At 35.7% G+C, this 17,500-nt stretch overlaps 1 protein-coding gene across 6 annotated transcripts in view; it reads left to right on the top strand.

The window, feature by feature from the left end:
• Nucleotides 1–17,500, top strand: part of LOC144958499 (CD109 antigen-like) — an 88,152-nt gene that overhangs the window by 42,685 nt on the left and 27,967 nt on the right. For 3 of the 6 annotated variants that reach the window (XM_078890497.1, XM_078890500.1, XM_078890498.1), the window contains exons 20-23: nt 13,525–13,642; nt 14,950–15,015; nt 15,781–15,930; nt 16,816–16,944. In XM_078890497.1, coding sequence (XP_078746623.1) covers nt 13,525–13,642; nt 14,950–15,015; nt 15,781–15,930; nt 16,816–16,944 — 463 coding nt within the window. Of the gene's footprint in view, nt 1–8,781; nt 8,966–11,200; nt 11,403–13,524; nt 13,643–14,949; nt 15,016–15,780; nt 15,931–16,815; nt 16,945–17,500 lie in introns of all 6 variants that reach the window. The other 3 variants (XM_078890496.1, XM_078890499.1, XM_078890495.1) reach the window with 3 other exon arrangements.

Genomic DNA, 17,500 nt, shown 5'->3' with positions numbered 1-17,500 from the left:
TAATATAGATATAAATGTAGATTAATATGGTTATGGAGTAATCCGCTAGTGTATTATCATTTCGGTAATATTACATTATCGTAACGAGGGAAATGTTAGCCGCTTTATAGCCATAGTAACTATTTCGACCATGTAACTGGAACATTGGAGTTCAATAGGTGCACCTTTTGTGTTGCTATCTTCGTAACTTGCTTGTAGTTTTGAATACTGCTTTTGTTTATCTGACACTGGATGACAAATATTCAATCATTGCTTGCAACCGGGCTTCTTCATCGAATGCTTTTTTTTTAAATTATGAAAATTACTTTAAACAACATTTGAAAAATATAAAAAATGTGTGTGTGTGTGTGTGGGGGGGGGGGGGGGGTATTTGATGCCTTTAAGTGACCCACTGCTTTGATGGCACGACAGAAAACCTCCCATGTGGAACAAAACTATCCAAAAGAGAGTAGGTGACACTCAACCGGGCAGGAACTAAAATCGGGAAGGCCGGGCAGAACATGTTAAGGTGGCGACTTACGACCGACTGTCAGTGGACGTGCGGACACCCATTGCAGTCCAGGGAACATATCCTCTCGGAATGTAACTTGGGGCCGACGTGCACTGAACTTAAGAACCTGTAGCCCAGAGGCTGTGAAATGGATCCAGCACTCGTGTGAAACGACATTGTGACCGCCTTATTCCATTATTATGTTTCCTGATTAGGAAAGTTGAAGAGATCACGACCTGAATGCGATATTATGTCAGAATGGACGAGGAATAGAGAAATGAATTTCAGTTTAGAATAATATGAATCAGGAATATTCGTTTTTCTGTTTGAATTTTAGAAACAAAACTGACTCTCTTAAATAAGGGTGGATACTTTTTTCCACTCAACTTTTACAAATTAAGGATATAATTCAACATTTCACGTCTTGAGACAGTAGGTCAGATGTGACAGTCGTCTTGAGACAATAGGTCAGATGTGACAGTCGTCTTGAGACAGCAGGTCAGATGGGACAGTGTTTTGAGACAGTAGGTCATATGGGACAGTCGTCTTGAGACAATAGGTCAGATGTGACAGTCGTCTTGAGACAGTAGGTCAGATGTGACAGTCGTCTTGAGACAGTAGGTCAGATGTGACAGTCGTCTTGAGACAGTAGGTCAGATGGGACAGTCGTCTTGAGAGGGAGGTCAGATGGGACAGTCGTCTTGAGACAGTAGGTCAGATGTGACAGTCGTCTTGAGACAGTAGGTCAGATGGGACAGTCGTCTTGAGACAGCAGGTCAGATGGGACAGTCATCTTGAGACAGTAGGTCAGATGGGACAATCGTCTTGAGACAGCAGGTCAGATGGAACAGTGACTTTTTACTTTCTCAGTTCCTTTAAATACCTACGAGTATGTTATGGGGGGCATCATTTATGTGCGTTAGTTGGATTAGAGAAATTCGTGTACCTATCGGTCCTTCGCACTGGAAACATAATAAATTTCCGAAATTTAAACGGATTAACTAGTTAACAGCCGTGCTCTGGATAAACTCGTATTTAAGAATTTGGCCACAAAACTCGTCCTCCATATATCGATCGATTTAAATGATCCTCATCTTGGCAAAATACCTCTCAAACCGTTCACTTCGCGAAGTCTACCTTAGCCCCAGGTTTGAGAGTCTTTACCAAGTTAAGAGTCATTTAAATTGATCGATATTTGAAGGACGAGTTTTCTGGCCAAACTTTCAATTATGATTTTTTCCAGAGTACGATAGTTCACTGGTTAAATAGAATTTATGAAAGAAAGAAGAAACTCTTAAGACAAATAAGAAACCTCTACAATTGCCTTTTACGGACAGAATACCCAATAGCGTTAATAATACTGTCCCTGGGTTTCTTAGTGTTGTCTTGAACAAATTGTTAACATCATCAATTGTCACAATTGTACGTCGTATCTATGTCCGATTTAAATCTTCAGTTTGCCTTGCTTTGTTTTTTTCTTCTTTCATTCTCTATGGATTTACTTCTGTACAATTCAGTGTCCTTATTCTTAAGGCCACAATTTTTGCTTATTCTACATTTCTGGCAGTGACTTTATATCAAGTGGCTGGGGTTTCCAATAGCTCAGTTAATAGAGCACTCGCTTCACACGCGAGGTGGCCGAGGTCGATCTCGGGTGAAGTTGAAATTTGTTTTCGATTCGCCTGTCCACCCAGCAGTTAATGGTGGCGGAAAGTATTTTCTGATAGACAAGTGTCTTATGTAAATGGTAGCAAGCAATGTTATCGTAGAAATCGGGATAACTCCGGCTCCGTGGGCCTGATGGCTCGGAAGGTCTACTTTTTTCACGTGACTGACAGGACTGAATTATTATTTTTTAATACTTTTATTTTCCATTTTCTTTATCGTGTTTTTTAATAGCCTGAATTGCTTTCTTTGTCTCAGCTTTTCTAGGTTGAATTTACAGACTGCGTTTCCATGCTATTGTTATAATAAAATTAACTTGAATAAAATATGAGCGACACAGAAATGACTATTTATAAAATAAACTTGCCTACGATCGAGGTATAATGATATCCGATTTTTATACTTTTTCTTTTTGGAATTCTGGAGGTCTAACCAATCTGTGCACAAGCTTACGAGTGCACGTTGGGAACAAAGTTAGAAATCTAAAACAAGATAATGTATGACATCTTATTATTCACCCCTCAATCAAGTCTGATGTCGTTATTTCTGACTGAATTTTTTTAAAAATATATCTAAATCATAGATTCTTATTTTTATGAAATCTAATGTTAGTAAAATTTAGCGCTTGATAATCTGACCTTACAAATTATCATTTTAAATTTGATATCATTATGCGTGACTCTATTTATCGAAAAGTGTAGAATAAAATTGAATTGATTACTGTGATAAAATTGCCCTGATCTGACCTGACCTGTTTTGCCGTTCAATATACAAATGTAATATTAATTTTGGCCAGAAATGTGTATACACATAAATATAATTTAGCAAGTTGTCAAAATTTCTAGATTTCCTAAATGTAAATTTTACTCTAAAATCCATTGAATGCAATGATTTAAAATTGTTTAAATTTACCGGATTGCAGACTTTTGAAATAAGTTTGGGGGTCATTATACTTGATTAATTTTTGAAGTAGGAATTTCCTGGTCAAAATATTTTTTCTGAAATATACTACCAACGTATGGAGTTGTGAATTGTTCTTTTGTTCTATTGATATCATAGCTTAATCCCAACTTTTCACACGTCATTATTATTGTTATAACCGCCAATTTTCAGCTGTATATCCACTTTTTGAGAGAAATGAATTCCCAATGGCTGCAGTGGCAGGGGCTGCCCCCCATCCCCAACCCAACATGCCTGCCCAACCACCTGCTGGGTCGTCGCTGAAAAAGCCATCTCGAATTAGAACAGATTTTCCCGAGAGTTGGATTTGGTCAACAAAGACTGTCGGGTATTCCAAACTGGCGTCCTGTTGACAAAACCTAATTGTTATTTTAAATTTTTGTTAACAAATATTTTGCCCAAACCATTTTAAAATTCAAATATCAAATGATTGACCTGTTTACTGCCGTACTCCTGAAAGACGCACATTCAAACATGGCCAGAAAACTCCACTTCCAATATCGATCGATTTAAAAGACCGTCATATTCGCAACAACAAAAGCCCTCTAAAACCTGGGACCTCGGTGTTTGTCAGTGCTGTCCTGAGTAAATTGTTAACATCAATAGTGAGAGCACGTCGTATATCTTTGTTAAATTTTAATTCGTTTTCGTTTTATTTTTCTTTATTTCCCCACGGGTGTTCTCTCTGCACTGTTCAGCATTCTTACTTCGTAAATCTACACTTTTTGCTTATTCCAAATTTTGACACTGGCTTTATCGAGTCGCCGGTGATCCCGATAGCTCAGTTGGTAGAGTACTCACTTAGAGGCAAAAGGACCGAGACCAATCCCGAGTGAAATCGAGATTGGTTTCTGATTTCCCCCCCCCCTGTCCACCCAACAGAGATTGAGGTAGATATATTTGTAGATCTGGCTGAAAGTACTTTGCGATAGACAAGTATCTTATTCAAAGGGTAGCAAATAAATATTATTGGTTTTCTAAAGCTATAGAAACCGGGAAAAACTCCAGCTATTTCTCGGGTGGTGTAGAATAACAGTGAATTGATTTTTTGTGATGAAAGTTACTGATCTAACCTGCCCTGTACTGCCATTCACTAAACAAATGTAATCTTGATTTTGGCTAGAAAATTGTATGCCTAAATATAATTTAGCAAGTTTTAAAAATTTATAGATTCCCTGACTTTAAATCTTACTCTAATATCCATTGACTGTAATGATTTCAAATTGTTAAAATGTCTCGGATTGTAGATCTCTTTTGATAAGTTTAAGGCCAATATACTTGATTGATATTTGAAGTAAAATTTTTCTGACCAATTTTTTTTGAAAATGTTGCCAATGTACGGAATTGTGCATAGCAATTATTATTCAAATGTCAATTCGTATAATCTCAATATTTCACACGTCATTATTATTGTTATAACCGCCAATTTTCAGCTGTATATCCACTTTTTGAGAAAAATGAATTCCCAATGGCTGCAGTGGCAGGGGCTGCCCCCATCCCAACCAACATGCCTGCCCAACCACCTGCTGGGTCGTCGCTGAAAAAGCCATCGCGAATTAGAACAGATTTTCCGAGAGTTGGATTTGGTCAACAAAGACTGTCGGGTATTCCAAACTGTGGTCCGTTAACAAAACCTAATTGGTCAAATAATGACGATTTTGGCCAAACATTTTAAACATTCAAATATCAGTAAATCTATAGACCAGTTTACTACCGTGCTCCAGAATGACGTGTGTTTAAAAATTTGACCAGAAAACTCGTCCTTCAAATATCGATCGATTTAAAAGACCGTCATATTCGCAACAACAAAAGCCCTCTAAAACCTGGGACCTCGGTGTTTGTCAGTGCTGTCCTGAGTAAATTGTTAACATCAATAGTGAGAGCACGTCGTATATCTTTGTTAAATTTTAATTCGTTTTCGTTTTATTTTTCTTTATTTCCCCACGGGTGTTCTCTCTGCACTGTTCAGCATTCTTACTTCGTAAATCTACACTTTTTGCTTATTCCAAATTTTGACACTGGCTTTATCGAGTCGCCGGTGATCCCGATAGCTCAGTTGGTAGAGTACTCACTTAGAGGCAAAAGGACCGAGACCAATCCCGAGTGAAATCGAGATTGGTTTCTGATTCCCCCCCCCCCCTGTCCACCCAACAGAGATTGAGGTAGATATATTTGTAGATCTGGCTGAAAGTACTTTGCGATAGACAAGTATCTTATTCAAAGGGTAGCAAATAAATATTATTGGTTTTCTAAAGCTATAGAAACCGGGAAAAACTCCAGCTATTTCTCGGGTGGTGTAGAATAACAGTGAATTGATTTTTTGTGATGAAAGTTACTGATCTAACCTGCCCTGTACTGCCATTCACTAAACAAATGTAATCTTGATTTTGGCCAGAAAATTGTATGCCTAAATATAATTTAGCAAGTTTTAAAAATTTCTAGATTCCCTGACTTTAAATCTTACTCTAATATCCATTGACTGTAATGATTTCAAATTGTTAAAATGTCTCGGATTGTAGATCTCTTTTGATAAGTTTAAGGCCAATATACTTGATTGATATTTGAAGTAAAATTTTTCTGACCAATTTTTTTTGAAAATGTTGCCAATGTACGGAATTGTGCATAGCAATCATTATTCAAATGTCAATTCGTATAATCTCAATATTTCACACGTCATTATTATTGTTATAACCGCCAATTTTCAGCTGTATATCCACTTTTTGAGAAAAATGAATTCCCAATGGCTGCAGTGGCAGGGGCTGCCCCCCATCCCCAACCCAACATGCCTGCCCAACCACCTGCTGGGTCGTCGCTGAAAAAGCCATCGCGAATTAGAACAGATTTTCCCGAGAGTTGGATTTGGTCAACAAAGACTGTCGGGTATTCCAAACTGTGGTCCGTTAACAAAACCTAATTGGTCAAATAATGACGATTTTGGCCAAACATTTTAAACATTTAAATATCAGTAAATCTATAGACCAGTTTACTACCGTGCTCCAGAATGACGTGTGTTTAAAAATTTGACCAGAAAACTCGTCCTTCAAATATCGATCGATTTAAATGACTCTCATCTTGTCAAAAACTCTCAAACCTGAGACCTCGCATTACATGGTTGTCCAGAGTAGGGCAGTTAATTGGTTAAAAGTGTTAGGAAAATACTGCGTCCCTCCTTACCTTACAGACCTCGCTAAGAAATATTCGACATCCGACCTCTGCGTTCCTCCAATGACTTCTTTGATTGCCCCACGCACTCGAACAAAGACGAAAACAAGATTCTTTTCCCATTTTGGTCACTCTATATTGACGCCATTCAGGAGTTAAAATCACTGCCATTGTTCACGATCTCCTTAGAAACTTTTCTTATTCTGTTAAAATAATATATTGTTATCTATAGTAGATGGGTTGTTTTGATGGACCTCACAACTGAGAATATCATGTGTCGTAGAAGTGTCGATTATTGATATTTGAATTGAAAGATTGGTCAATATCGATAGAATATGCTTTGGACAACAGAATACGCCCTCGCATCTATATACGGTATATATATGTATACACATATATAATCACATATATACATAATCATATATTATCATAATCATTATGAGGTATTTAGGCTATAAGACCTTTGAATATATCTACATAAAATAAATACACAATTATATAATATACAAAATAAAAGTTAAATTAAAACATCGAACGGCTTTCGGATGAACTTCTAGTGTAGTTTGCGTTATTGAAAATCTGGAAGCAAGGTATCAAAAAATTTCAAGCAGGTTTAAAGAAAAGACAATATTTTCAAATAAATTATGTACTTAAAGAACTAAATACTCAAAATGCAGCAATCACGATTTCAAATTATTGGATGATAGCATGGAAAATACACTCAATCAACAATTTGCAGGTGTACAACAATTCACAAAAATCTTACTTTTGTTAAAAATAAAAGTCGCTTGTTGATTAATGTTCTATATTTTAACTGAAGCAGAGTCAACTGTTTTTTAAAAAGTTACATTCTCCACATTTTCCTTTCTTTATCTTTTTTTCATTTTAGTTGTTAGAAGGTCTGACGTTTAAAAACATAATATGACGACTTAATTCAACTGTGAAAAAGTTGAAATCTATTTAAATGCGTTTGCAAAAAGCTATAAGTTATAGCCGTTGGGGATACCTTAATCAATTGGACTACAAAAGAAGGAATATTCTGAACTGTCAATTTTTATCCTCATGATGACACCATAACTACGTCAAGACAACTTTTGATTTGTCAAGTGTAGAAACAAACATACTTTTCAGATCATTTTTAATGTCTCATTCTTTTCTGTAACCTGTCGGAGATGATATTAATGACATAATCTGCTTGGTGAAATTTGATGAAATAGTTTTACTTAAACCACATAACAATGACTATTCTGATATGTCTAATAACATAAAACAATTATTTAATGAAATCGTAAAGATATGGTTGCTAATCATAATATAACCAAACCTACTTTTTGGCATCAAAATACAATGGTGAGATTCTGGTAAATAAAAACACAAGGGTATTGAAAAAGTTATCTAATAACTCTTGTTTTTTGCAAAAGAAAAAAAATATAGAAGAAACGGACGATGTCCATATCATTTTCTTATGAAATGACACAAGGTAGATACCTATACATAAGTCTCCTAGACCAGTGAAGTATTGCATACTGTATACCCTACCCATACTGAACAACCCCACAGCGACAATTATACTGCTGCTAACGCAACTGCTGTGGCTACTACTACTACTACTACTACTACTACTACTACTACTACTACTACTGCTGCTGCTGCTACTATTACTACTACTGCTACTACTACTTCTACTTCTACTACAGCGACTACTACTATTATTACTACTACCACTACTACTGCTACTACTACTACTACTACTACTACTACTACTACTACTACTACTACTACTACTACTGATTCTACTACTACTACTGATTCTACTACTACTAATAATAATACTTCTACTACTACTACTACTACTACTACTACTACTACTACTACTACTACTACTACTACTACTACTACTCTTACCACTCGTACTACTACTATTACTACCAATACTACTACATCAACGACAAGAACAACAACAACAACAACAATAACTACTACTACTACTACTACTACTACTACTACTACTACTACTACTACTACTACTACTACTACTACTACTACTACTACTACTTTCTACTACTTTTACAAGTATTACAGCTACAACAACGACAACAACAAAAAGTACTACTACTACTACTACTACTACTACTACTACTACTACTACTACTACTACTACTACTACTACTACTACTACTACTACTACGAATACTACGAATACTCTTACTACTACTACTACTACTACTACTACTACTACTACTACTAATACTACTACTTCTACTACGACTACTACTACTACTACTACTACTACTACTACTACTACTACTACTACTACTACGAATACTACTACGAATACTACTACGAATACTACTACGAATACTACTACGAATACTACTACGAATACTACTACGAATACTACTACTACTGTTACCACCACTACTACTACTTCTATAACTGACAGAGATACAGGGTTTATATTGATTTAAATTCCTTATTATAACATATACCTTTTTACTATCAAGGTCCATCCATTTATTCAGCTTGGAACAGGTTTGGAAAAGTTAAGCTAAATGCAATGAGACCTAACAGATTTCGACCAGAAATGGCCAAACATGTTGACAAGAAACCTCAAACGTCACTGAAGGAGCCAGAAAAAGTTCGCAAAAATTTCCCAGAAACATGGCTTTGGACCTCAACAGTGATAGCGTATGATGATCTATAAATAATTGAATATATTGTGATCCAAATGCGCTTGTCAATTAAGGCCGGATTCGCCTTTATGCTTGCTTGCTAAAGCCACCTGAAGGCCTGCTAAAGACATTGTAAAAATCATGGTCATGAGAAATGCTTGCATGTTGAAGATATTTTCTTACAGTGCACCTCGCTCTTTATTCATTTCTAAAATTTTATCCCAGCATTCTACATTATCCATGATTTCATATACATATTATCTACGTCTAAAGTGACTTTGTCAATGATAGAACTCCAAATTTCAAAATTTATTTATTATTTTCGTCACCAATTAGTTTGACTATCATTTTACTTTTACTTAATTTTCATAAAGTCAAGTATCTCCACCAAAAACAAACAAACAAACAATCAAACAAAATTAATATTTTTTGGGACTCGAGGCGATATGGGCCGTTCTGTTGTTTGTAGTTTTACTTCCAACTATTTTTTTCTCTTTTAGTTCTTTATCTTACACCGCTGCCTGCACCTAATTTCTTAATTTGAAATGAGTATCGCTTGTTGATTCATGTTCTGAATTTTAACTGTTTTTTAAAAGTGTATTCTCCACATTTTGCTTTCTTTCTTTTTTTTTTAGTTATTAGAACGTCAGAGATTTAAAATGATAATATAACGACTTAACTGTGAAAAAGTTTTAATCTCTTTAAATAATTTTGAAAAAAAAAAACCCAAAGCAAACTTTAAGTTATGCCCTCATGATGACACCATGACTGCGTCAAGACTTAAGTTTTGATTTGTCGAGTGTAGAAACAAACATACTTTTCAGATCTGTTCTCACTTTTTTCAAATTGAAAGGTTATTAAGATATTTATTTATCGATTCTTATTTTTGATGTATCATTCTTTTCGTAACCTGCGGGAGATGACATTAATGATATATTCTTCAAAGTATCTTTATTTGATTCTTTTTACTTAAACCACAAAACAATGGCTTTTTGAAAACAATTCTATGCTTTATGAAATCGTGAAGATATGGTTGCTAATCATCATACCACCATACCAACTTTTTGGCATCAAATTACAATGGTAAGATTCTGGTAAATAAAAACAAAGGGTTTTGTTGAGAAACTAATTTGAAAACTCTTGATTTTGCAAAATAAAAATAAATATAGGAGAAACGGATGATGTCCATGTTCTTATGAAATGACACAAGGTTGATAAATAATACATAAGTCTCCTAGACCAGTGAAGTATTGCATACTGTATACCCCATTCATACTGAACAACCCCACCGCGACAACTATACTCCTGCTGTTGCTACTACTACTACTACTACTACTACTACTACTACTACTACTACTACTACTACTACTACTACTACTACTACTGCTGCTGCTGCTACTACTACTACTACTACTACTACTACTACTACTACTACTACTACTACTACTACTAAAACTACTACTACAAATACTGCTACTACTTGCTACTACATTTACAAGTACTAGAGCTATAACAACAGCAACAACAACAACAACAACAACAACAACAACTACTACTACTACTACTACTACTACTACTACTACTACTACTACTACTACTACTACTACTACTACTACTACTACAACTACAAATACTTCTACTACTTGCTACTACTTTTACAAGTACTACAGCTGCAACAACATCAACAACAACAACAAAAACGACTACTACTGCTACTACTACTACTACTACTACTACTACTACTACTACTACTACTACTACTACTACTACTACTACTACTACTACTACTACTACCACTACTTCTACTACTACTACTACTACTACCACTACTTCTACTACTACTACTACGACTACTACTACTACTACTACTACTACTGCTGCTACTACTACTACGACTACTACTACTACTACTACTACTACTACGACTACTGCTACTACTACTACTACTACTACTACTACTACTACTACTACTACTACTACTACTACTACTACTACTACTACTACCACTACTTCTACTACTACTACTACTACTACCACTACTTCTACTACTACTACTACTACTACTACTACTACTACTACTACTACTACTACTACTACTACTACCACTACTTCTACTACTACTACTACTACTACTACTACTACTTCTACTACTACTTCTACGACCACTACTACTACTTCTATAACTGACAGTATTACAGCGTTTATATTGATTTAAATTCCCTACCATAACACTTACCATTTTACTATCAAGATCGACCCGTTTATGCATCATTTTGGAATAAAAAGTTTGGAATAGGAATAGCTAAAGTATCGTCATCGAGACCTGAGAGCTTTCGACTAGATAAGGCCAAAAATGTTCACATCGCCAAGAAACCTGACACACCACTGAAGGAGCCGGAAAAAGTTCGCAAAAATTTCCCAGAAACATGGCTCTGGACCTCAACAGTGATAGCGTATGATGATCTATAAATAATTGAATATATTGTGATCCAAATGCGCTTGTCAATTAAGGCCGGTGTCGCCCTTATGCCTGCTTGCTAAATATATCGTTATCTTTGTAAAAATCATGGTCCAGGTTTCATGACAAAATGCTTGCATGTTGAAGATATTTTCTTACAGTGTTCTTCGCTCTTTTTGCATTCGTTATATTTTATCCCAGCATTCTACAATATCCATGATTTTATACACATATTATGTCTAAAGTGACTTTTTCAATGATAAAATTCCAAATTACAAAATTTGGTTTATTATTTTTTTGTCACCAATAAGTTTCATGATCATTTTACTTTTACTTAATTTTCATAAACTTCAAGCATCTCACTGATCATCACCAAAATCAACAAACAAACAAACAAACAAACAAAGAAATTAATATTTTTGTAACTCGAGGCGATATGATCAGTTCTGTTCGAGGTAGTTTTACTTCCAACTATTTTTCTTTCTTTTTGTTCATTTATACCACCAATCCATACAATGTAGCTTTGATCCTTAAAGAGAACAATGCTTTTAATTGATTTGTTATTGCACGATGTTTACACTCAAACGTTATTTTGCTGGTGTTGGGCTTTGCTTATCCACCCCTACCCCCTTCTAGTTTTGCCCCCATTTACAATTGCCTTGCAGTTATACTTATTTTGAACATGTTTTCACATAAAATAAGAAATAGAACAATAACTCTTGTGAAATGAACAACTTATTCACGAAGAATTAAATATAGAATGTTTAGCTTGTCTGGTCTTTAGAGCTATATTTACTAATCCGTATGGAATTGTGTAGCGGTTAAGGAAAACCCGGTTAAATTCACAGATCTATTGAGATAGTAGTAACTTGTTCTTATTTGAAGGATGCATATATATATATATATATATATATATATATATATATATATATATATATATATATATATATATATATATATATATATATATATATATATTTAAATATTAACTCAATAAGGATCATTCATCAAATCTATAAAGCTATGTTGTCTTGGAAATTAGTACTGAAATATGGGGTAAAATTTCTCATTCTACATATTTGTACATAATTTACGTGTAATTGCACATTAATTACTATCTAGTGCTTTGTGAGTTGAAATTTATTACACAGGACAACAAACATTGGATTTATTAAAAAGCGATCGATTAAAATATTGATTTTTGTTGGGTGTTTGTTTTGTTTTGTTTATTGCTTGGATTTCTATTGTGTCCTGTCCAAATTTGACCGGATTTTCTTTTCTGCTTCATAGTTACAGAAATGAATTTTATTGAGCATTAAATAAGTAACTGAATGACAAGGAATACAAATGAAATATTATTATGTTAAGATGATTTGAATAACTTGTGAAGGTTTTTAAGCATCATTCCGATCTATACAATTAGGTTTTTTTATATCTCAGAATATCTGAGTTAATTTCTAGCCTTTGGATTTTTTACTTCTAATAACGTTTCATATGATTTTATATCTAGAAAACATAGTAAAAACTTAATCATTTTAGAGTTTCACCCTATTTAACTGAAGACAGTAATCTTGAACATCATTGTTATCAAAAAATAAATCTGTACAAGAATTACATCTTGTTGAATCCACGTTGTTTTGCACGTTTTTAATTATAATATTATCATACCGAAGTTTAACTAATTTTTGTCAGCCCTTGTGAATAATTGCTCACAATTTGGAATCTATTAAATAACAATAAAAAACTTTGTAATTTTACACAGATAAAGTCATTAATCTTTAGTCATTATGAATTATTTATTACGGATTGGACATTTATTACATATTATTATATATATACAAATTAACTGTAAAAACACATTGGCAATAGAACAATTTCCACCGCTTTGAAATCATTAATCCGGACGTATGCTAAAATCATGTATTCTCATTTTGGCAAAACTTTACAATCTGGAGTCTCAGGTTTGAGAGATTTTGACAAGATGAGGGTCATTTTAATCGATTGATATTTGAAGAGGACAACTGTTCTGGCTAAAATCTTTAATATGTTTTATCTTTTAAAGTAGGGTAGTGTAGTGAGGCCATTTAATAAAAATTGCATCTTTTTCTTTTCCTCAGATCTAACGGAAAGACCGAAGTAATGACGTCAGTGCCTGACACTATTACGTCATGGGTAGCCACTGCTTTCGCTGTTCACCCAAATTCTGGTCTTGGAGTGGCACCAACTGCTGCTGAGGTGATGTATTGTAGTAGTTGTGGTGGTTGTAATGGTTGTTGTGGTCATAGTGGATATATTGGTTGTGGTGGTCATAGTGGTTGAAATGGTTGTGGTGGTCATAGTGGTTGTAATGGTTGTGGTGGTCGTAGTGGGTGTAATAGTTGTGGGTGTCGTAGTAGTTGAAATGGTTGTGATGGCCATAGTGGGTGTAATGGTTGTGGTGGTCATAGTGGGTTTAATGGTTGTGGTGGTCGTAGTGGTTGAAATGGTTGTGATGGTCATAGTGGGTGTAATGGTTGTGGTGGTCATAGTGGGTGTAATGGTTGTGGTGGTCATAGTGGGTGTAATGGTTGTGGTGGTCGTAGTGGTTGAAATGGTTGTGATGGTCATAGTGGGTGTAATGGTTGGGAGGTCATAGTGGGTGTAATGGTTATGGTGGTCAAAGTGGGTGTAATGGTTGTGGTGGTCATAGTGGTTGAAACGGTTGTGGTGGTCATAGTGGTTGAAACGGTTGTAGTGGTTGTGGTGGTCATAGTGGTTGAAATGGTTGTAGTGGTTGTGGTGGTTGTAATGCTTGTGGTGGTCTTAGTGGTTGTAATGGTTATTATGGTAGTGATGTGGTGGCTGTGGACTATGGTGGTTATGATGGCAGTGATGTGGTGGCTGTGGACCATAATGGTTATGATGGCAGTGATGTGGTGGCTGTGGACCATAATGGTTATGATGACAGTGATGTGGTGGCTGTGGACCATAATGGTTATGATGGCAGTGATGTGGTGGCTGTGGACCATAATGGTTATGATGGCAGTGATGTGGTGGCTGTGGACCATAATGGTTATGATGGCAGTGATGTGGTGGCTGTGGACCATAATGGTTATGATGGCAGTGATGTGGTGGCTGTGGACCATGATGGTTATGATGGCAGTGATGTGGTGGCTGTGGACCATAATGGTTATGATGGCAGTGATGTGGTGGCTGTGGACCATAATGGTTATGATGCCAGTAGTGATTGTGATGGTAGTGAGTAGTTGTCACCTGAGGATGTGGCCGGTTTGTGATGGTTGTAGTCTTTGAATTGTGGTGTCACCAATGCGGTTTTGTTGATGTAGTGGTGGGCATGGTCGTTATTTTGATTGTAGTAGTTGAAATGTGTGAAATGGTTGTGGTTATGTTGATGGTGTGGTGGGGGTGGTGGTTGTAGTAATGAGTGTGATTGTGCAATCGAAGGTATTATAAGCTGATGAATTGATGATTGTCTCATTATTATTATTAGATTCTTCTCCCATTCTGAAGTTGACATTAAACATTATCTTTTATTTTCACAGATCAAAGTCTTCAGACCTTTCTTCGTCAGCCTCAACCTTCCTTACTCCATTGTAAGGGGTGAGAAAGTAAGTCTGGAATCATAAGTAACCCATCGAGTCAAATTGATATTCAGTCTCACCGTTGTCTTTTGTGTTTCATTTATCGTGTTTTGTTGATAAAGGATAATTCCGAAACGTCCACATTATCTCTCTTCGTTGATTAAATTGAAGTTTTCATTCCATGTCCTATTGTCATTTATTTCAAGCAGCGACAATAGCATTATGGTCGGAAATAAGCATTTTGATTGTATGCCCTTTATGAAACGATATTTATACGACTATAGCCCGATAAAACATAAACAGTTACCCCAAATTCCACCTTATCAACCTTAAACTCAATGATAGGCATCGTTATCATTTCGACATAATATCGTTTTGATACCATGGGTCACATATAGATGGAATGCAATTGACCTAACACTGTTGTTTACCCATTTCCAACCCATATACTTGAATGGTTTTTGTCAGTCTTGGTTGGTTGTGCAGTTTGTGATCTAGTATTTGACCCAGATTCGAATCCCAATGTGCACGGTGTAAACATATAGTAATTGATAACGACTCTTAAAGTCACATTCGGTTGTAAAATGAGTATCAGAACGGTCGAAAATATATAATATCGTCTTACAAATGTCTATTTGTTAAGTGTTGTTGTTAACTTGAGACCTCTTGTACAGTGATTTGAGATGTATGACACAAATATGTGACGAGTCATCACAGTCTGGTATTACATTAGGGTTGGACCTGACTCTATAAATAGAATTGATCTAAATAAAGTCTATGCTTTCATTCCAGGTAACTCTTCAGGCTATCGTCTTCAACTACATGTCCACGGACCAACAGGTTAGGGTGACTCTGGGTCAGTCTGACAGTTTCTACAGCATTGTGATGGACGCTTACGACAACGAGAACACCGTTTCTGGAGATTCTGTTCGGGATGTTATGGTAAGGGTTCACCTATTATCTGGTCTAGAGTCTCATAAAAAGTAGTATGCAGTATGAGCCAGATTCCAAAAAAAAGCGGGTTTTAATAAAATGAACTGAAATTTGAGGTTTCAGTTTACTTTCATTTGTCATTTTAACTTTTTTTTATTGAGTGGATGTATTTGCTACCAAACTCAGTCCCTTGGTTGGGTCGATCACCATCCCTTAGGTGTGAAGCGAGTGCTCTACCAACTGAGCTATCGGACCCCCCCCCCTTACCCGTGTCCTAAATAAAACATAGACTTTGCTCAAGTATTTGTATCTTTTTTCATAAAATAATTTCTACATTACAATGAATACTGCACACTACTAACAGGTAAGACACCTATGTACAAGGTTCGATACTATGGACAAAATTGTCATTATAAGCGGTTCAGACCCTCAACGAATTATTTCCAGCGTCTTTTGAGTTTGACCAAATCGTTCAGTTCAGTCAGAATTTTTTTTTCAACTTTCAAATAATTTTTAAACATCTAAACCATCCGACCGTTTTGAGGTCGAAGATCACCGAAATGGAAGGTAAAAATTAGGGAGAAGGCAGGTGCTAGATAAAAATCTGAAGATTGTTATGAAATGCTAGACAATGCAGACTTAATGAAAATCTGGTTTTGAGAGGACATTTTCTTGCATTACCTCCCTGCTTTGTTTAGCATATATACAATTCACACCCTATCTGAAATGTTACCCTGAGGCAAAAAGCACGCCTAACAGGCGACGTGTAAATTATGGAGGAGAAATTTACTTCCTCAATGCATTCTTGGGGAATAAGTAACACACCTTATACCGGATATGATAAAGGTGAAAATACGCTAAATTACTGTTCATATCTATTAATTTGATCTCCAGGTAAAGGCTGGTGAGGCCAAATCGGTCTATTTCCCCATCATGCCAGCAGTCTTGGGTATGGTTGACATCAATGTTAAAGCACAATCTACACAAGCCGCTGATGCACTGAGAAGGCAGTTGCTGGTTGAGGTAAGTCGTTGTTGACATTATATTATTATCGTCATTGATGGTCTCATCGTTAGAATCATTCTTCTTCTTCTTCTTCTTCTTCTTCTTCTTCTTCTTCTTCTTCTTCTTCTTTCTTCATTCCTTTCTCTCTCTTCTTCTTCTCTCTTCTCTCTTCTCTTCTTCTTTTCTTCTCTCTTTCTTCTCTTCTTCTTCTTCTTCTTCTTTTTCTTCTCTTCTTCTTCTTCTTCTCTCTTCTTCTCTTCTCTTCTTCTTCTTCTTCTTCTTCTTCTTCTTCTCTTCTTCTCCTCTCTCTCCTTCTTCTTCTTCTTCTCTTCTTCTTCCTTCTTCTTCTTCTTCTTCTTCTTTCTTCTTTCTTCTTCTCTTCTTCTTCTCTTCTTCTTCTTCTTCTCTTCTTCTTCTTCTTCTTCTTTCTTCTTCTTCTTCTTCTTCTCTTCTTCTTCTTCTTCTTCTTCTTCTCTCTTCTTCTTCTTCTTCTTCTTCTTCTCTCTTCTTCTTCTTCTTCTTCTTTCTTCTTCTTCTTTCTTCTTCTTCTCTTCTTCTTCTTCTTCTTCTTCTT

This window comes from Berghia stephanieae, chromosome 13 (assembly GCF_034508935.2).
Source record: "Berghia stephanieae isolate SIO BIC M18660-M18661 chromosome 13, UCSD_Bste_1.3, whole genome shotgun sequence".
Lineage (NCBI taxonomy): Eukaryota > Metazoa > Mollusca > Gastropoda > Nudibranchia > Aeolidiidae > Berghia > Berghia stephanieae.
Note: the sequence above shows the minus strand (reverse complement) of the source record. Positions and strands in the feature narration are given on the sequence as shown.